The following is a 22,060-nucleotide window of genomic DNA, read 5'->3' on the forward strand; positions in this document are numbered from 1 at the left end:
CGAGGTGGAGGCGGTGCTGGGGTCGCCACACGCGCCGCCGCCCTGCACGCTCGTGTGGCGGGACCTGTCTGTGCACACCAAGCTGAAGGATGGCAACCTTAAACGATTAGTCAATAATGGTTAGTATACTCTAGGTCGAAGTACGAGCCTCTGTTCCCCGAGGTGGAGGCGGTGCTGGGGTCGCCACACGCGCCGCCGCCCTGCACGCTCGTGTGGCGGGACCTGTCTGTGCACACCAAGCTGAAGGATGGCAACCTTAAACGATTAGTCAATAATGGTTAGTATACTCTAGGTCGAAGTACGAGCCTCTGTTCCCCGAGGTGGAGGCGGTGCTGGGGTCGCCACACGCGCCGCCGCCCTGCACGCTCGTGTGGCGGGACCTGTCTGTGCACACCAAGCTGAAGGATGGCAACCTTAAACGATTAGTCAATAATGGTTAGTATACTCTAGGTCGAAGTACGAGCCTCTGTTCCCCGAGGTGGAGGCGGTGCTGGGGTCGCCACACGCGCCGCCGCCCTGCACGCTCGTGTGGCGGGACCTGTCTGTGCACACCAAGCTGAAGGATGGCAACCTTAAACGATTAGTCAATAATGGTTAGTATACTCTAGGTCGAAGTACGAGCCTCTGTTCCCCGAGGTGGAGGCGGTGCTGGGGTCGCCACACGCGCCGCCGCCCTGCACGCTCGTGTGGCGGGACCTGTCTGTGCACACCAAGCTGAAGGATGGCAACCTTAAACGATTAGTCAATAATGGTTAGTATACTCTAGGTCGAAGTACGAGCCTCTGTTCCCCGAGGTGGAGGCGGTGCTGGGGTCGCCATACGCGTCGTCGTCCTGCACGCTCGTGTGGCGGGACTTGTCTACAATGTGCACACCAAGCTCAAGGATGGCAACCTCAAACGATTAGTCAATAATGGTTAGTAATAGTATCTTGTTCTTATAAAATTTAAATTTTCTAGATTAACCTTTTGCGTCTACATTTTTCTTTGCCGCTTTTCTGCATTAAAAGAAATAGCTAGATTTAAAATGGGTTCCCCTCATCTGGCATAATATTGTTTGTCAGAAATACATTTCGCATAACATGTATCGCAGAAACACTTTTAGTCGAATCATAATTTTGCATAACTATTACTTGGCATTACTATTTATTACGCATACAATACATTTTGCAGCATATCATTAAGCAGAAGATTACTGTTGCCGACTTTCGTTTAGCATAATTTTATGTACCATAATCATCCTGCAGCATACTCTTATTACGGCATAATGATTTTTTCTGCTAGCAGAAAAGTGGGTTAAGTTTTGTAAGAACTGGGACCCCAAAAAAATTGGACGTGTGCTTGAAAAGAAGGTTAGGTTAGGTTAGAATTGCGACATCCTACAAAAACGAATGGCTGCCAGAAAAATAGGTTAGGTTAGGTTAGAGCTGCGACCTCCTACAAAAACGAATGGCTGTCAGAAAAATAGGTTAGGTTAGGTTAGAGCTGCGAACTCCTACAAAAACGAATGGCTGTCAGAAAAATAGGTTAGGTTAGGTTAGGTTAGAGCTGCGACCTCCTACAAAAACGAATGGCTGTCAGAAAAATAGATTAGGTTAGGTTACAGCTGCGACCTCCTACAAAAACGAACGGCTACCAGAAAAGTAAGATCAACTGCAATAAAAACAGATTATGTTAGAGCATACTAAGTACTGCAGCACATTGGTAAGTCAATTAAAACCATTTACAACATCACCTTTAATTTAAACTTGATAGCTTTATGCCACCAAAATAGTATGCAATACATTTATCTGCGAAATCAATATTCGTTTAAAATACTATTATGATCATCAACAGTATGCCAAAATATGGTTCTGGATTATAAAACTCTGCGAAGTGATTGTATGCTAAATGATACTATGCGAAAGGTAATTCTGCCAAAAGACATTTCTGCCAAGTAACATTATGCAATACAAAAATATGTCAAAAAACTTTCTGCAACACATTAGTAAACCATTTAAAATACTTTTATTAATGCCAAGCCAAACGACGACGTTCACTAGTTCTTTCACGAGTGTCTAGTTGTCTACTACAAACCGGAAGTCGGGAAGACACACACAGTTGGACTGATTACTATCGTGGATTCCCGTTTGATGACATCGGTACGGTTACCATCAGTTTGTCACTGACATAAACGCCGTCGAGAACGTAATTTACTTTCTATACATCTCGCTCGCACTCGCATATTAGTGCAAACGGGACGTATAGAAAGTAAATTACGTTCTCGACGGCGTTTATGTCAGTGACAAACTGATGGTAACCGTACTGTACGGCTACCACCAGTTTTGACATTGACATAACGTTCACGTTTACGTAACTTACTTTCTATGCATCTCGCTCGTACTCGCATATGCGAGCAATAGTGGAAGCGAGTTGTACAGAAAGTAAATTACGTAGACGTGAGCGTTATGTCAATGTTAAAACTGATGGTAGAGGCTCTTGTGACACGGGCATTCCATCGCTATAGTGTCGGTTATGTAACGCTATTTTACATGTTTCTGATAAAGAGCTGATTATCTGACATACTTAGCTTGAATGAAATTGTCGATTCATCGTCGTCAAATAACAAAATAGGTACCGGTTATAATGCTATCCGCTACGACGTAGCGCTTAACATAGCAGTGAAGAGTAGCGGCCCGATTCGAACTTTAAGATACGTCAAATAATACGACTAGATACGACAAAGAAACTTCTTTCTTCGAAGTTCTTCGTTCTTCAAACAAAAACTTCATTTTTGACACTGACATATGTAATCCATATCGTATCTAGTCATATTATTTGACGTATCTTAAAGTTCGAATCGGACCGTATGTAGCTACTGCAACTGTAATTATTTTAGCACAGCACAACTCGTAGTCGAAACCAATATGTTTTTTTTTATTTGTGCAGTGAGCGGCATTGCAAAACCGGGCTCGCTGGTGGCATTAATGGGACCCAGGTAAGTGATCAATTAATTAAATCAGTTACTATCACTGCACTAGTTTTCTCCTCCTAATATCAGCGTATCAATAGCAGTCCTATACATATCAATACATTTATTATAATACTTTAAACTCTCGCGTTTTGTACACATATCTAATTACAGAAACGGGTCTACCGCGATATAATTTCATTGTTTTTACCTTAAATTCCGACGTTTCAGCTGAGTTGCACCAGCTGTGGTCACGGAATTCGGAAATTTGTGATTTTCGGAATTTAAGGTAAAAACAATGAAATTAAGTATATTGCGGTAGACTCGTTTGTGTAATTAAATATCAATACATTTATTGTTAGGTAGGTATATTGTATTTCATTTTTTAGTCGACTATTTAACTTTTGTCACACTTGAATAAAACGACATGGCTACTATTCGTTGTCTATTGATCACAGTGAATTAATTAAACGGTAACATGACTTGGTGTAGTAGCTCTATAAATAAAGCCAAGTGCTGTTGCGTGTTTAAATAAATAAATAAATAAATATTATAGGATTTTCTTACACAGATTGACTAAGTCCCACAGTAAACTCAAGAAGGCTTGTGTTGTGGGTACTCAGACAACGATATATATAATATATAAATATGTACTTAAATACATAGAAAACAACCATGACTAGACATGCGCAAAATGTATCACTGAAAAGAAAAGATTGATATGCATCTTTCGTACGCCGCCGTGAAGTACTTCACTCTTTTAGTTCACTAGTTCAGTTTAGTTCAGTAGCTCAACAGATCCATCTATATCAAAAGTATTGGTTTCATTTCTCTCATTCGCGGATATATTGAGTTGAATGAAGAATTTGATAGATAATTTCATTCAATATGAATCACTCAAGTAAATTAATTTATGAATCGAATGTTTAACATGGCGTCCTTGTCACTCTTTAAGCGAATGAGCAAGTAAATGAACAGGTTTTTAAACTGAACTGCTGAAGTAAAGAACTAAGTGAATCCGCGCTGAACTAGTGAATGAAAGAGTGACATCAAGTGAAGTACTTCATTTGAATCTTTCATTCGCGAACTACTCATGTCTAACCATGACTCAGGAACAAATATCTGTCTCATCACACAAATAAATGCCCTTACTGGGATTCGAACCCAGGACCATCGGCTTCACAGGCAGGGTCACTACCCACTTGGCCAGACTGGTCGTGTTTGTTGCCAGGGTCAGTGATTTAAACAGTGCGGATGCTCATATGTGACGTTATCTATGAAAAGGGATTTTATTGTCGATGGCGCTTACGCCATTATTAACGATGCTCTTATATGAATAAAATGCTGTGCGACGCTGTGCGGCGTAAGTGCCATCGACAATAAGGTCCCTTTTCATAGACAATGCCCCATATGTGTTTAAGTTCTGTTGTTATTCCAGATACTAAAATAGATTGACCAATTACTACTCAAACTGCACAATGCAACTTTCATTTAAAACAAAACATGTCAGATTGTATAGTAAATTAAGCCAATTTAATAGTCATTTCAGTATTTAGGATATAAACAACAATTTAGGTCAAAGTACTGTTTCAAAGTTGTGTTACGTTTCCAGCCAGTAGTGTGGAAACTGAACATTCTATCGGCTGTATAGGGTTTCATGGCTTACCAGCCGTTATCGCCGAACGATTGATTGACGTGTGGTGGGTAGGCGCTTTCTATATAGCCGGCCTATGCAAGCGAAAATGTTACATTACTGAGCACTTACTTTACTTGTTACTTTTTTAATGTATAACACGTATTTTTATTAAATTAATGAATTTAATTGCAGTGGCGCCGGAAAAACTACATTAATGAGTGCGCTAGCGCACCGGAGTCCAGGTAAGACAAAAAATATACATATTCCAACTTTCTTAGGGTGCGCTTCCACCAAAGCTGAGCAAAATAAGGAGCGATTGGCTAGGAAAAACAAAAATTAAAATATTAACCTCTCGTCTGCAGAATATGATAAGGATCTTGGCCTAATTTTGTTAATACCTATTTTGCATTTTTTCTATAACGAGTTTTTCGGATCTAAGCGGTACAACTGAGGTTTGACCACCACACATATACGAAGGGCCTATAGCACAAATGGGAACTCATCCTTGCAGCGCTCCGTTATATGCTATGGCTTTGGTGGATGCTCAACCTTAGGTATATGCTTATAAATTAAAGTTTTTCTCCCCTATTTCAAATATTTCAAAAGGAGGTTTTCAATTCGGTTGTACTATACGTTTTTTTTAATACAAAAAATACGGTCGAATTGATAACCTCCCCTTTCTTGAAGTCGGTTAAAAAGATGATGCAAAAGATGCTAAATGTTACATCTGTCAACACCTTGTTATTATGCAGAACATAAAATACGCTAATGCATACAAAAAATATAAAATGGTCATAAAAATGTAGTTTGAATACGAAATCATCAGTTTATTAAGTATCTTACATTAATTTATTCTCATATGCCAATTGATATCATCTCGTTCATCAACACCTTCTTTAGTAGTAAATACATATTTACTTTGGCGGGTGTTTTTCACATAACCGATATTTGCCATACCTATACGATTTAAGACACGCGAGATAGCTTTTCTCTCTAATCCAAAGTTGAGTGGGCTCCGACCCACCTAACTAAAACTGCCATATATGGGGCCCAACTCTTGGCCGCCTTAAAAAGGGGGTCATCATCATTAACTTAAGAGTCATTCTCTTGTCGGTGTAGTATCTTCCAGCTTTCTCTATCTTGCGCCAGCTCTTGACTTTTTGATGCGACACGACCCCTACTTTTTCTTTCACTTGCTCCAAAAAGCTGCGTCTGGGTTTTCCTCTTCCCCGCTTGCGTCCTATCCGCCCCTCCAGGATAGTTTTAAAGAAGTGTTCGTGTCGTATTAAGTGTCCAATCATTTTTCCGCGTCTATATATATCTATAGGGGGTATAAAATAGTATTGGTGACCCTCAGATTTCTTACTAGTTTCAGGGCTCACTCAATATTCGCTCACGACCCACCGATGGGTCGCGAACTCGCGACCTATAGTTTGGGGAATGCTGAGGGCTTACCGCGAACCACGTTCGACATGTTGCCTCCCTGTCACACTTACGTACGAATTTACAAGTGCGACAGAGAGGCAACACGTCGAACGTGGTTCGCGGTAGGCCCTCTGCTCTAATCTAATTCGCGCGCGGGCGACTCGCGTGGTGATAATGTTCTAGAGCAGTGATCGGAAAACGTTTTTAACGAAGAGTCAGTTTCAAAGGGCAGTATTCTAAGAACACTAAAGTGTTTTATTTTGGATTTTAACTTAAAGAGTCGCAATTGAACCTCCAAAAAGCCGCATAGGTACAGCTCGTGAGCCGCGGTTTGCTGACCCCTGTTTTAGAGAGATAGCGTTGGGATTGACATTAGTATTCGCGTTTCTAATGCCGGGGCTACACTAACGGGAAACGCCGGGTATAACGCCGTTGATTATCGCGATAATTGACACTTCTCATAAGACCACACTGGGATTATCGCGATAACGGCGTTTCCCGTTAGTGTGGTCCCGGCATAACAGTTGGATTTGTTAACCTGGGACCGACCATTCTCAAGGGTCCAGTCTGAAAACCAGCGCTAGGCCATCTGCTTGGAGTGCTTGGCATATGCTGAGATTGGAGCCCATTGCCCAATCATTCGTGTATAATAATAATTACCTATTTTTCTAATTAATTTGTACCTATTTAACTTTTATATATTATCTTGTATTTAGTTGATAAGGTATTTTTTGTGGCAATAAATATTTTTCTGATTCGGATCTGATTCCCACCCACAGTGGGCACGGTCGTCGACGGAGAGGTAGCCATGAACGGCCGGCCCGTTGCAGACTTCATGCACCGACACAGCGGCTACATGCATCAAGACGAGTTGTTCGTAGACAATTTGACGGTTATCGAGCATCTTAGTGTGATGGTATTATGATTCTTTTGGTAAATTTTTAACCTTTCTAAGGTGGTGGTACTGGTGCTCGACGCGGTCCCAGTACATGTCATCTTGAAACTTAAGTCATTGTCAATTGAGGTCATAGCAGGGTGTCATGTATTGGGCATTAGCATGTCAAGGACTAGTACCACCACCTTACTAATCTTTTTTTTCAGTTAAAAAGTTACACCGAGGTTTTAGTATTTTACAGATTTTTTTGTATTTAGAAATAAATTTAGAGGCTCTTTGCGGACTAGAAAGCCATAATGACCTGAGCACAATGATCTTTCCTTCTTAAACTAGCTTGATCAAATGATCACATGTATTTAAGCAGTCGAAATTTTTACTTAATTCCTACGATAAACTGTATATATCCGATAAGAGGCTTTTAATGACTCTAAATAAGGACAAGCAGAAGAACTAAGTCTGATATAAAATATATCAAAATTAAGAAATAAAATAAACATAGGCTCAAACAGCAGCGATATGACAACGAAGATACATGTGAAAATATTATAAAAAATATTTAGTTTACGTTTATTTGTTTAACATTGTCGTGTTCAACAAATAAGCGTAAACTAAATATTATCATAACCAAGTTACCTAAATTCTTAAATTAAGTATACTTATATTTCGAATAGAAAGCAACAAAGTCGTATTTTTTAAAAGATAAATATAATTAGAAAAACAATGAGTATAAAATATGGTTGGTACAGTTTTTTCATAACATTTTGGATCATAATTTGAGACATAATTTTCTAAAACGGGACATAAGGTAAACGTACTGGTGCTCGACGCGGTCCCAGTACATATCATCTTGAAACTTAAGTCATTGTCAATAGAGGTGACAGCAAGGTGTCATCTATTGGGCATTAGCATGTCGAGCACTAGTACGTTTACCTTAATTAGACTTACCAGTAAGTTATATACAACTTATACAAGTCTAGGTCACGTTATCAACGAGGGTCAATAAGGATAAAAAATGTATCTTATATCAAATGACTTAATTAATTCTTTGGGAGCCGGCGGAAACGTAAGGTGCCCGAGTTTGACATATTATTATTGTCCGATACGATGTCCTCTAAAAAAAATAATCTTATCATTGCCAATCATAAACTCATTGTTTAACCTTTAAAAGTATTACGCACGTCATATTTTAAATACGTATGAATATTTAATGCCTACGACGTTCTTAAAGTTAGACCAAGAAAAGTCTTAAACGATTTTGATAGCATACGCAGTGCAAGTGTTATTTATACGTCATAATTTCATAGATGTTTGACGTTTAAAATAGCACATGCACTGCAATGTGCTATTAAATCGTTGCAGACTTATCTTGGTCTAGCTCCATCTGTATGTTTTTGTTTTATAAATTTTGTCCTTGTATACACATAGGTAACATTCAGTATAGCTCTATGCCTATTTGCCTTATAGGGTATTAGACTACTAGTCAAATCAGTTTCATTTTTCGAACTGTCAAAACGATTTTGCTATTATGGAATTTAAGTATATGAAACACTAGCATGTGACGTCATAATCCAATTACCTACTCTTTATCGTTTTATACGGGTTTAAAAAAGAAATTGTACCTAAAAATAACTGCTGTCTACGTTTCTCTATTAATCTTCTGGTGCTTTATTTCATGCATGGTGTCAAATAATTTATTTTAAATACAGTCAAATACCCTATACTCAGGCCCGACTACGTATGGACCGGCGCACCTCCTCCATCGCTCGGAAACGTCGAGTGAATCAACTGCTGCGACAGCTGGCGCTCTATAAGTCTCGGTTTACACGCATCGGCGGTCTTGACGGGCAGAAAACTCTATCCGGAGGGGAGAGGAAGAGACTATCCTTCGCTACTGAGGTGAGGTGACAGATCAGTGATCTCTTGGTATATGTACCGTAAGCTGGGGTGAGTAGGGACAAAACTGACATTCAAACCTCGATAAAACTTTATTTTTACATGTGGCAAACTGATTTTTATACATAATAAATGTTGCGGTTGTTTGAACTTTTTTTTTTATGATTTTGTGTACCATTTCATAGCTTTAAAGATAAATACGAAATAGTAGGAAATCCCAGCTCACCCCGTAGTAGGAGTGAGGAGGGATATTCCTACTAAGGTGAGTTTTGAAAATTGTTGGATCGACACTTTGGGATTTTGAACATTATAATAGCTTGATTTGTTATTAGAATAATATATAATTTACGTAGCATTAGCCTGTAAAAACCAACTCACCCCTATGTCATCCCTCCTCACCCCATTCATAACCCAACTGCCCTAGTAATCCCTACTCACCCCATTTTACGGTACCTACTATTGGTTGTCACGCATGGAAGGCTGAAGGGGGGAGGGCACTATTTGTAGCCGAGGGGAACATGATGATGGATTGAAAACTCTTCCGAGGGCCGAGTGGAACAGGCTAAAGCCCACTGGGGTAAAATTACTAATTAGCTAGTCAACGCTGGCTTTTGCGACAGCCAGGTTATCATTCTCACCCATCGGGGACTCAGAAGCTTGGTGCTTCGTGTAAGCGAGAGGAAAAGACGTTCTACAGGACTGAGGTGAACGAACAGTGAATGAGCATTCACCTATAACTAGGTACAATGTTTATGGCTAAGGTTCATTCATATTTGAACTGAATGATAATGATGATAAAGATCGATTGCAAATCGCAACGATGTAACCTGCGAATGGAAGATACAAAAACCTACTGAATAAATTGAGATAGATTGTTTTAATTGTATAAATAAAATAGCACTTATCGCTAATTGAATTAGCAACATAAATATTATTAAGTGTGATTTAATTAGTGTCTAAGTCTTCTTCAACCTTGACATTATATATGAGCCTTCTAGGATATTTAAGTGCCACTAAATTATCCAAACTCACATGTGATCTTCATCAATAATCAACAATGCTTTTAATATTTCAGCTCTTAACAGACCCCGGTCTACTCTTCTGCGATGAGCCCACCACGGGTCTGGATTCCTTCTCAGCGCAGAAGCTGGTGTCTCTGCTGCGAGCCAGCGCAGCCCAAGGGAAGACCGTTATATGCACCATCCATCAGCCATCTTCGGAGTTGGTAGCGCAGTTTGACAAGCTAGTGCTACTAGCCGAGGGAAGAGTGGCGTACGCAGGCAGTGCAAAAGGAGCGCTCACTTTTTTTGAAAGGTACGGTTCTCTCCAATTGGATTTCGAAGAAGAACAGTAATTAACAGCTGTTAACTGTAAGAAAGTCATATGTAGGTAAGTACCTTTCACCAGACTTCTTCCGAGCTGGTACCATTTAGGAAAATCAGTATCTCGACATCTGTTTGCAAATTTTTGTTACCAATCTGAGATGATATGTTCAAGTTGAAAGCAATATTAATCTATTTTAAGCGTTATTAATGTAGGTACAAATATTCAACACTGCAGATAACAGGTTTTCGGGAATGTAGATTCTACTTTTTTAAAGCAAAAAACCAAAACATGTTTACAATTCGTTGTATTTCGCATAAAAAAAAAAAAACATATACTTGATTATGTATCTTAATGGAACGAGCGATATATCCAGTCCATGAAGATGTCATTAGCATTCAATCTAGTTCAAGCTAGATTATAAAGCGGGTCTTCTGATTAATATTAAGCTTGAATAAATCTAGACCATAAAAGAAGGACATTGATATGCATTTAGTATTTAGGTAGGTATACATTATGCATTAAGTTTTGAATTCGTCATTGTCATTTCTCGTGTTGGCGTTGGCGCTCTACATATATTCCCGCACCAAGCTATTTAGTACGAGGATTTTACATGTCTGACCGTGATCGACCAGTGAATGCCTTAACACATTCGCTGCCTTAATTAGTGTAGGTAACTCCTAATTATTTAATCATAGGTACTTTATATCAGGGGCCCGTTTCTTAAAAGCTTGTAACGTGTAATACAAGTATATGTCACTTTTTGACAGCTTTTGTTAGAAAGGGACTTTCACTTGTATTACAAGTTACAAGCTTTTGAGAAACGGGCCCCAGGGCCCTATTTCACCAACGTGACGAATGTCGCATTTGTCGACATCACTGTTACTGACGTCACAGGCCTCCATAGGCTACGGTAACCGCTTACCATCAGACGGGCGGTGTGGTTGTTTGCCACCAACATGTTAATTTAAAAAAACTCCACTATATCGCCAGTAAATAAGTACTTATTTTGCGAAGCTAATGACAATTGTCACAAGAAATACGACAATTGTCACGAAATTCCGACACAGAACTCATTTGCTGTCAAGAATTACCGAAAGTTCTTTGAAATCTTGTGACAATTGTCATCATTATCATCATAAACATCACAAGAGAAATAGCTGTTTTTTGCCGATATACTTAATAAAGTTTTTTTTAAATAATACAATGATGGTGACAAATAGGAATACGGCCCGCCCGATGGTAAGCAATAACCGTAGCCCATGGATGCCTGTGACGTCAGCAACAATGAGACTTGTCGAATTGGCGCACCTGTGACGTTGGTGAAATAGGGGCCAGGTCTTTTTTCAATCAGTTCGCTATTTATACATAAAGATTTGTACAATAAAGTTTTTAGGTATTTCGTATGTTATGTCCAAGACGAATCTTGTCTATGATAGCAGAATCCTGATAATATGTAGATCTATGTCTTTGTCTAATACCGTAGTGTAATCGAATACAATTGACTCGATGCATTTAAATGATCTGGACCGACTACTGACCCTAATAGAACATCCTGAGTTGTTGTGAGAAAGCCCTTTACGTTTACAATCGGTTTGAAAGGACAATAGTCGGAATGGAAAGTTTAGATTAGACGCATTACTTTCAAAATGACTTACAATTTTGATATAGCTTAGGTACCTTGAAGGCTTGATATCAAACTTGCTAAACTATATAACTGTCTAATAAGTTTGTAAATAAGTATGAATGGACGTAGTTGAAAATATGATTTAATTAGTACTAACTACACTACTATAGTTATAGTTGAATTATCGAGAAGATGGAATTGCATTTGTAGTGGTTGTATGCTGATAGTACAAGAAAATAGAAAATTCAAATATAGAATGCCTGTAAACAAACAATACTACTACATATGCAATTCCACGCTCTCGATGATTCAACTATACTAACTATGTTAAAGGGTCGGAATTTTTTTTCCGTATTATACAGTCCGTTAGATAATATAGGACTTATACATTATTAACAGTAAACTGTTATCTAAACTCTCATCATCTAAAAAAAACTTTACAAAATAACCAGCCAAAATTGAGATCTTCAAAAACATTAAGTTTTTTGTTATTTAGGATTGGTGTTCCAAGAATCTCTTCCAAGCTGTATTTTACACCGATTAGGATAATAAAGACACATTTACTGCCATTTGTAGCTTAACAGTAAAGGAAGACTCACGCTAGAACGGTCCGGGCCGACACTTCTTTTTCTATGACACGTGACGGCGATCACGTGACGCTTTCTATAGAAAACTGAAGTGTTGGACAGTCCGGCCTAGGCACGGACCGTTTGTAGCGGGAGTCATCCTTGATTGACCTTTTAATTTCCAGCTTGGGCTACCACTGTCCCATCACGTACAATCCAACGGACTACTTCATAAAGGTGCTGGCGATGACACCGGGCTCAGAGGAGGCCTCACGACAGGCGGTGAAGAGCATCTGTGATCGGTTTGCGGTCAGCGACGCCGCTAAAGAATTAGACATGGAGATACACTTGGAGTTTCACCTTATGGACCATGAGGATCAGGTTCGTTTATCAAATGATTTATGTATGATCGAGAACGCCCGAGGCAGGTTCAAAGTCTGCGATTCTAAGAAGAAAAACACTTGAATCATGGTTTATGCATTGCTGTTTAGGCAACAGGTTTGGTGACTGTGGACTGTGGAGGCCGATGCGTCAGCGGCACGACCTCCCACATTTTTGGCAGACAAAGCTCATGCCATCTGAGGATCCCAGTCCTGGTTTGCTTTCTGCGACACCCTCTGCTATCACGCATTAAACCAGGCTTGATCGCATAGCCTTCTCCCCTCCACAACACAACAAAACACAACTATAGTTCGTTTTTTTAACATTAGAAAAAGACTACACTTATGTTGACGTGTCTTTTAATAAAAAACGCTTTTTAAAAATCAGTAACTATTACTTATGAAAGCAAAATAATGTAAATGATCGTATAATTATGATTCATAATTGTTACATATTTGCCGTGACTTATTTTAGGCTACAAATATAATGACCACCAAAAAATACTTTGGTACCCTAAATAAAAAAATCATGCTTACCAAAAAAAATTACTGAACACCAAAAAAAATAAGGCCTAAAAATACAAAAGTACCACCATTTTAATTACGATTGCACTTCAAATTGTATTTAAATACCAAATATATTGAATGATCACCAAAAATCATGAATGATCACCAAATCTTGAAGACCAAATTAATGCGATATTTTCACCTAAATAAACCACTATGATTACCAAAAAATTTATACATATTACCAAATAAAGTAAACTGATGCCAAAATTACTAGCCCCTCCCGCTCAACCCCCCGTACCCCGCACCGCATACCTACCTTACCTAATCTACTTTTCTAGTAGCATTTAGTTATGCTACTAGAAAAGTAAGTCAAACTCAAATCAGTTAAGTGGGTTAGGTTAGCACTGCGACCCTTACAAAAACGAAATGGTACTAGAAAAGTAGGTTAGGTTAGGTTTGAACTGCGACCTTTACAGAAACGAAATGCTACTATAAAAGTGGGTTAGGTTAGGTTAGAACTGCGATCCTCACAGAACCGAAATGCTACTAAAAAGTGGGCTAGGTTAAGTTTCAACTGCTACCCATACAGATACGAAATGCTACTAGAAAAGTGGGTTAGGTTAGGTTTGAACTGCGACCCATACAGAAACGAAATGCTATCAGAAAAGTGGGTTAGGTTAGGTTTGAACTGCGACCCTTACAGAAACCAAATGCTACTAGAAAAATGGGTTAGGTTAGGTTTGAACTGCGACTTTTACAGAAAAGAAATGCTACTAGAAAAGTGGGATAGGTTAGGTTTGAACTGCGACCGTTACAGAAAAGAAATGCTACTAGAAAAGTGGGTTAGGTTAGGTTTCAACTGCGACCCTTGCAGAAAAGAAATGCTACTAGAAAAGTGGGTTAGGTTAGGTTTGAACTGCGCTGCGACCCTTACAAAAAAGAAATGCTACTAGAAAAGTGGGTTAGGTTAGGTTTGAACTGCGACCCTTACAGAAAAAAAATGCTACTAGAGAAGTGGGTTAGGTTAGGTTTGAACTGCGAACCTTGCAGAAAAGAAATGCTACTAGAAAAGTGGGTTAGGTTAGGTTTGAACTGCGACCCATACAGAAACGAAATGCTACTAGAAAAGTGGGTTAGGTTAGGTTAGAACTGCGACTGTTACAGAAATAAGATGCTACTAGAAAAAGGTGACGAAGTGGATTAATTAATTTAATAGGATAACGGTAATTATATTAAATATTTGCACATTTTTAATTAAAATGTGGTTACAATTTTGGTGGTCATTTACAATTTTTGGGTTTACAATGATTATTTTGGAGTCATTTGCTTTAATATGATATCAAGATTTAAACATTTGGTTATAATTTTACATTAAAATGGAGTTCTAATTTTGGTGGTCATTTACTATTTTTGGGTTTACAATGATTATTTTGGTGTCATTTTCTTTAATAGGATAGCAAGATGTAAAAATTTGGTTATCATTTCACATTAAAATGGGGTTTGAAATTTGGTAATCATTTAGTATTTTTGGGTTAATAATGATTAGTTTGGTGTCATTTCCTTTAAAAGGATAGTAAAGTGTAATAAAATTGGTAATCATTTCACATTAAAATGGTGTTATAATTTTGGTGATCATTCATTATTTTAGGGTGGTAAAATAGATTTTTTTGGTATTAAATTTTACTAAATCTGGTGATCAGTTAAATAGCAGCCCTTATTTTACAAAAGTGTTTTTCAATAAAAAGACACCTCAAGATTGTTTACCTTTTTTCTAATGCGAAAAAAAAAGAACTATAAATTCCAACAGAGTTGTGTGGTGATTGTTAGAATAAGGAAAACTTCCTTTTAAATATTCTAATAACAATGTTTAGGTGGTGTTTGATTATTACACTTTGGGCTGATGGACTCGATTCAAATATTGTTTATAATTGGTTAACTAAAAGAGTCAAAATCAAGTATCTTAACCTATTTTATCGTTCTGGTTCCAGGCTAGAAAGAAACTAAATAAGGAAAACTTCAAGCCACCATTTTTCTTCATAAAAATTATGTGGCTTGTGTACCGATATGCGCTGATCGTCATCCGAGATCCGAGAGTCCAGTTTATACGAATTATACAAAAATTGGTAAGTTTGAGAGTCCGGCTACGAGCTACGTTAGTTTTGCACGCCAATAATAGTGCTATGCCAAGTGTACATGCTAAATAAGTCGATACAGACAGTAGACTTAACATAAATGGACTACACCTAGCCTAACCCCGTTATTGAGTATATTGAGTATCTGTAATTTTATGTTTATTAAATTTAATAATACTTTGGGGTGGTGAAGGTGCTCGACGATGTGAATGATACGCTCGCTGCTCTTTTACTTTTCTACTCGAGGGTTGATTGGATGTGTGGCGATTAGCCACAGTACCTACCTACCTATACAAATCACACTTACAGACTTGCACTAATAACTTTATTTGCACCCCGCACGTGATCACCTGGTTTTCTGGGTGCACGACATATTGTGTTGCCTCTGATAAAATCGCAACCATCCCATCCGTGCAGGATGTACTTACCTACCTACAAGTTTTTTATTGATCTAACGCTTATATTTCAGGCAATAGCCTTCACCGCCGGCCTTTGCTTCCTCGGCACAGCACGCTTGACACAAGCCGGGGTCCAAGACGTGCAGGGTGCCCTCTTCATCATAATAGCAGAGAATACCTTCAGCCCCATGTATTCAGTTCTCCATATGTTCCCTGAGGAGTTCCCGTTGTTTCATAGAGAGATCAGAGCGGGGTTGTACTCGACTCCTGAGTATTATATAGCGAGGATGATTGCGTTGGTAAGTATTTCAAATTTCAAATATTTTCTAGCCCAATTGAATCATTAATTACACGAACAATGCTGTCGCTCGACAAAATTTCTAAAAGCTACGAAACAAACAACTAATATTAGTCCAATGCTCCTATAACGTTGAAGACGAGGCAAATTGCGAAAGCTGCCTTACCCACAACACGTCAATGTCAACTCATCACGAAACCACGACCAGTACTCTCTTAAGGGTCAACGACTAAGAAGGAACTGATGGTCACGCACGTATACCTACCGCAGCAATGCATTAAAAGATTGTTGGAGTCCCGAGAATATACTGTCTCTTTTAAAATCTTCCTTTACATATCTGTTCCATAAACTATCAACACTTCGTACCTACAGACCTACACACCAGATAAAACTATTCGCAACAAAAGACGCGCTGCCCATCTTTCAATTTCTTCTGGTTAAGTTTCTTGGATTGGATGCAAAATGATTAGGGATTTATTTAATTTTTTTTTATAGTTCCCAGGACTGGTGGTTGAGCCATCTCTGTTCACACTAGTGGTATACTGGATCGCGGGGCTTCGAGCTACAGTCTACGCCTTCGGCTTCACCGTATTCCTGTCCATACTGGTGCTCAACGTTGCTATCGCTTGTGGTAAGACAAAACACCGACCGATTTTTTATTTGGAAGCGTTATTGAATCAGCTTATGTTAGCCAATGATGCTTGAGCCCGAAAGGGACGGGTTATTGTTCGCGATACGTCGTTTAGAGTTCTAAGACTTCTAAGAACTAAGCTAATAGACCAGGGGGCCGATTTTTGAGTTTCGACCGCTTGATTTCATGTATTTCGTTCAATAATATCTCTAGTACCCGGCATTTAAATTCTACTAATAGAATTGAAAACGAGTGGTCAATGCCACTCGATTCCCCATTTCTATCGCTCGTATTTCAAAAATTAGCATTTCGCTGTTTTTCACCGATTTTCGAGTGACGAAATCGAACGCTCGAAATTCAAAAATCGGCCCCCAGCATAGTACCAAAGACAGGGCTTGAGTAGTTAATTTATTTTATTATTATTTCGTTTATATTTATATTTAAGTTTGGTTTAAGTATGTGTTATGTTAATTATGAAATAAAGTTTACCATAAATAATTTTGATAATACTGGTTGTAGGATACGCAGGTGGAAGATGGATAAAAACTAGGATTTTGAAGTGAAAATATAAGAGAGTGCTCGCGTGTCGCGTGGTGAGCAGATAGGTAACGGTAAATTCGCAATATGTTTTAGGTTAAGTATACACGCCAGCGCCCTCTGTGACTTTATTTTAAATATTCACAATTAAGTGTGTTAGGCTCAATAGATGGAGTTAGTATGCACGAAATAAACCTTATTAATTAAAATTACGACTAATACAATGATATAATGAGTAGCTAGGGATTTTTGAAACTTTAGTTTACATTGTAAAGAAATCTTTGGCTTTCTTAATACTAGAAATCAATTTACATATTTTAAATGAGCATGATTATACCTAAACTTAAATTAAACATGAAATAAGGATCTGTCGCCTACATCCCCGCCCCTTAGTGCTGATAAGCACTAGCCATCAACTGGGGACAGTAATGCGACGCGTGTGGCAGGTCTGCGCAGCTGACCTGAGCGTGTGCGCACATCTACCACTCGAATACGGCCGTCACGGCCAGCGTGCGCCGCGCTCACTACACCATGTCGCCAGGAGCCGCGCTCTAAATTGGGATCGACCAGTACTACATAATCTCCTACTTTTAACGATCTAGATTCCCTAGTCCATTTTTGACGAGGGAGAAGTGTAGGTAAGTATTCTTTAATCCACCTAGCCCAAAACATATCTGTAAGTCGTTGAGCTACGCGCCACCTTTTGCGAAGGCAAAGGTCAGAATCGTCGTACTTACCTATAGGAGCTCCAGTAGATGAACTACCAATTAAAAAATGGTTAGGCGTTAACGCTTCGGGGTAACCGGGATCCGTCGACACGTGTGTGATAGGACGGCTGTTTACGAGAGCCTCCACTTCTGCCATCAACGTGGATAGGGTTTCAGGATGTGGTGCGCGCTCCTTCATGACGACCTTGAGCGCCGTCTTAACTGTGCGGACCATGCGCTCCCATGCGCCGCCCATTTCGGGGGCTCCGGGAGGGATAAATCGCCATTCAATCCCACGGACGGCTCCATCTTCGCGCAGTTTGTCTACGTTCAGTTGCTGAATACTCATCTTCAGCTCGTTGTCGGCTCCTCGCAGAATTGTACCATTATCTGAAAATAGAACCAGCGGAGTGCCACGGCGAGCAGACATACGTATGAGCGCCATAATTGCAGAGTCCGTACTCAGTGATTCTGTGATCTCGATGTGAATGGCTCGCACGGTGAGACATGTAAAGAGCATGCCATATCTTTTCTGTCTTCCTCGACCAATGGTCGTCTCCACAGGGCCGAAAAAATCAACTCCTGTGTATGAAAATGGCCTTCGACTGTACTGTAAGCGCGCGGCAGGTAAATCACCCATCCTCTGAGGCTGCGGCCGAGCGCGTCGGTAGCGGCAAAACAAACACTGCGCGGCGACGCTGCGTACAGTCGGACGCAGATTCACGATCCAATACGACTGGCGTAATTCATTGACAACATGTTCATTCGCCACGTGCATGGCACCTCGGTGGTAGTATTCAACTAACAACCGAGTGGTTCTGTGTTTTCCATCCAAGATCGGTGGACGTGTAGTTGACAGTTCTACCCCTGCAGTTTGATCTATGCGACCGCCAACACGAAGGATTCCATCGTCGTCTAAATATGGAGTCACTTTTAGTAGACGACTGTTTCACGGCAGTGGTTTGCCTTGCGTAACACAGGCAATCTCGGCAGCAAAGGTATCACTTTGACACTTTTTTATTATGTGTTTTTCTGCCCTCTTCATCATTGCAGAGTCGAGCTGTATTGTGTCTTTATTCTTTTCATTCTTCTTTCTTCTTTGATTTAATTTTCTTTCATGACACTTTTGTCTACATATTTTTATAAAATATAAAACTCTTGCAGCAGTGCGTACAAGTCGGATCCAGTTGGAGAAGCGTCCTTCATCGGGTACAGGTGAGTGTATTTCAAGTGTACTAACCACATTAACACTTCTTTTTTCACAGGTAGCCTCGTTGACGATCTTCGCATTCCTCAAGTCCTTTGGCCACTGATCTTCGGGTTGATGCAGGAATGCTGGACCTTGAAACCACGCGTCACTGTACTTCAGCGGAGGACTATCCGTCTTGGTAGCAATGTCAGCTATGTTCAAACGAGATGGCACGTAATGCCATTCATTGACATTAGTCAGCTCATCGATCTCCCCAAGCCTATGAGCAACGTAAGGCTTGTAGCTCCTGGGGTCACTTCTTATCCATTGTAAGACAGTACTGGAATCTGTCCAAAAATATCGCTTACTGGGCACCAGATTCTTTTGGTCAGTGGCAATAGTCTTTGCCAACCGTGTCCCAAGAAGACATCCTTGCAATTCGAGTCTTGGGACCGAAATTGGACGTAAAGGACTTACGCGGCTTTTACTAGCAGCCAAACAAACGAGTACGAAACCATCAGCACGCGTAAAACGCCAATATATTACCGTAGCGTAGGCTTTAATAGATGCGTCACAAAAAATGTGCATCTGTATATCCATTATCTTCTCGCAAGACGTAGACGTAGACGGTGAGTCATAGCACGGCGTCCAGGCGCCGGCCCGCAGGTACCAGCGCGGTATACGCAGCGACTCGAGCTGTTTCAACTCCGAGCCAAACCTTCCAACGAGTATGTTCTTCAGGCCGGATGTGGCACTTCCAGTCGACTCCGCTTCGATGTACGTCTTGAAATAAAATTTTAGCTTTGATAACAAACGGAGTGAGAAAACCATGTAAGTCATAAATTGACATAATAATGCTTAGCATTTTAGCCTTTGTAGGCGGAACGCTTCCATTTGAAATCTCGGGCGAGATCTGCCCAGTCAACACTTTTACGCTAAAGGTGTCGTCAGCAGGATGCCACATTAAACCGAGAGCGCGCTCAGTCATATTCGTAGCTCCGTCCTTGAACTGAACAGCTGATTGAGCCAGCGCTGTGGTCGGTAACGCATTCAAAACCGTTTTGCTGTTGCTAGACCAACCACGTATCTCGAAGCCGCCCATGCTATGTATGTACGTAATATCTTTAATTAATTGAATAGCATTTTCCTCACTATCTGTAGAATAATAACAATCGTCCATGTAATGCGAGTGTATAATCACTTGAACAGCTTCGGGATACTGGTCTTCGTATTTAAGTGCATTTTTATTTTTTATATGTTGCGCGATAAAAGGCGCGCAATTTGCACCGAAAATAAGGCTTTGCATCACATATGTTTTAATCGGATCAGTAGCTGACGCCTGCCATAGAAATCGAAAGACATGTTGATCTTCTGGACGAATTTTAATACGTAAAAACATGTCCTTAATATCACCAATAATGATGAACTCCTTCTCGCGTAATCTCAACATTATACCTAAAAGCGAGTTATATAAATCAGGCCCGGTCAATAGATAATCATTCAAACACATGTTATTCCTAGCGCGTGCGCTTGAATCAAAGACCAATCTTAATTTACCGGGTTTATTTACATTTTGTACGCCAAAATGTGAAATATACCATACATGATTGACTGAGAGCTCGTTTTCCTGTAACTCACATGCATACCCCTCGGATAGTAACTTATTTATTTTATCTACACACATATCATAAACTGTCTATGATGCCTTCAAAATCCGTAAATAATGGCCCACATTACGATAAACTGTTTTGTTACAGCAAATTTCTTATCTGTGAAAATGTGGTAATAGCTTCATTACTATATCAAAATCGATTTGGTAATGCATTCAAATTTCGAACATCTCTGAAAAAAAAGCAATTTGATTTGACCCCTATTCTAATATCAGTCGAGATGACGTTTAATTCGAAATCAAATGACAATTTGCATACAATATTGACAAATCTCGCATGTAAGTTGGTATCGGACGATATGGTAATCGACCCCGACTCTAGTTTGTCTCTGAATTAAAAAAAAACATGGATGCGTGACGTGCGTGAAAAAAGTTTTCATTTGCCGCCATTTGACGTACAGTAAAGTTTATCTTTTAATTAGTTTGTAAGTAAAAAATAATTTGTTTTGTTGTTTTTAAAGTAACTGTAACAAAAGTTTCGTGTAAAATGTGCGATAAAGATATTTCGGAGATGCCATCTCATATCCGCGAGTTCCGCCAGAGAGCAAAGTAGGCTAAGTATATGAGGTTAGTGAATATATCATAGAAAGTTTATAATATGTGTGTAGATAAAGCAGTGTATGTAACTGTACATAATTAGGCATTAAAACACTCGCGTGATACTATTATGAAACTCATTTCATTCGTTTCATAAACCCACACTCGTATTTTAATGCCTTTCATTATGTAGCAGTTACATAAACTACTATTCTGAGCATATCTATTCGCGTAAATAGGGTCATAATCGAATTTACGCAACAAAGATTGCATGCGAGATAATGCATAGTTATAAGTATCGGGCATAGTAAAATTATCCTGTTTAAATGGCAAACCTACTTCCCATCGGTTATCAATCAAACGTGCAGTTTCGTCTAAAATCTGTATAGCACGCAGATGTGCCTTATTCTCGCGACATAAGGTCGAAACTCCTATGGAGTCTAGGCAATACGATTGCTTAATTAGGTCATTAAGTGCACTGGTATCAAGATCAGTAGTACTGTCGATCCCATCATAAGAGTGAGCGAGATGGCAAACACTGTGACTTACCTGAGACGCGGAGGAGTGAGCGCGACTGCAGTAGCCGTGGATGCACCATCCCAGCCGACAGCGGGTTCCATATGGAGCATTTTTGCCACCATGAATGATCTCGAGCGGTGCCATCAAATAATAATTATCTTCACCTATAAGCAAGCGAGGCACTACATGTTTTTTACAAACAACATTTTTTATTTTAGATAACTTGTTGCATGAAATTTGA

At 39.5% G+C, this 22,060-nt stretch overlaps 1 protein-coding gene across 2 annotated transcripts in view; it reads left to right on the plus strand.

Moving 5' to 3' along the window:
* The first annotated feature begins 608 nt into the window (after nucleotides 1–608).
* The window catches only part of LOC134792706 (protein scarlet), a 37,139-nt gene continuing 15,687 nt past the window's right edge, over nucleotides 609–22,060 (plus strand). Inside the window, exons 1-10 of one of the 2 annotated variants that reach the window (XM_063764003.1) lie at nucleotides 609–751; nucleotides 2,926–2,974; nucleotides 4,776–4,825; nucleotides 6,788–6,924; nucleotides 8,629–8,799; nucleotides 9,872–10,110; nucleotides 12,498–12,693; nucleotides 15,191–15,325; nucleotides 15,804–16,031; nucleotides 16,526–16,661. In XM_063764003.1, the coding sequence (XP_063620073.1) occupies nucleotides 2,964–2,974; nucleotides 4,776–4,825; nucleotides 6,788–6,924; nucleotides 8,629–8,799; nucleotides 9,872–10,110; nucleotides 12,498–12,693; nucleotides 15,191–15,325; nucleotides 15,804–16,031; nucleotides 16,526–16,661 (1,303 nt within the window). In that variant the 5' untranslated portion in view covers nucleotides 609–751; nucleotides 2,926–2,963. The other variant, XM_063764002.1, reaches the window with a different exon arrangement.

This window comes from Cydia splendana, chromosome 8 (genome assembly GCF_910591565.1).
Source record: "Cydia splendana chromosome 8, ilCydSple1.2, whole genome shotgun sequence".
Classification (NCBI taxonomy): domain Eukaryota; kingdom Metazoa; phylum Arthropoda; class Insecta; order Lepidoptera; family Tortricidae; genus Cydia; species Cydia splendana.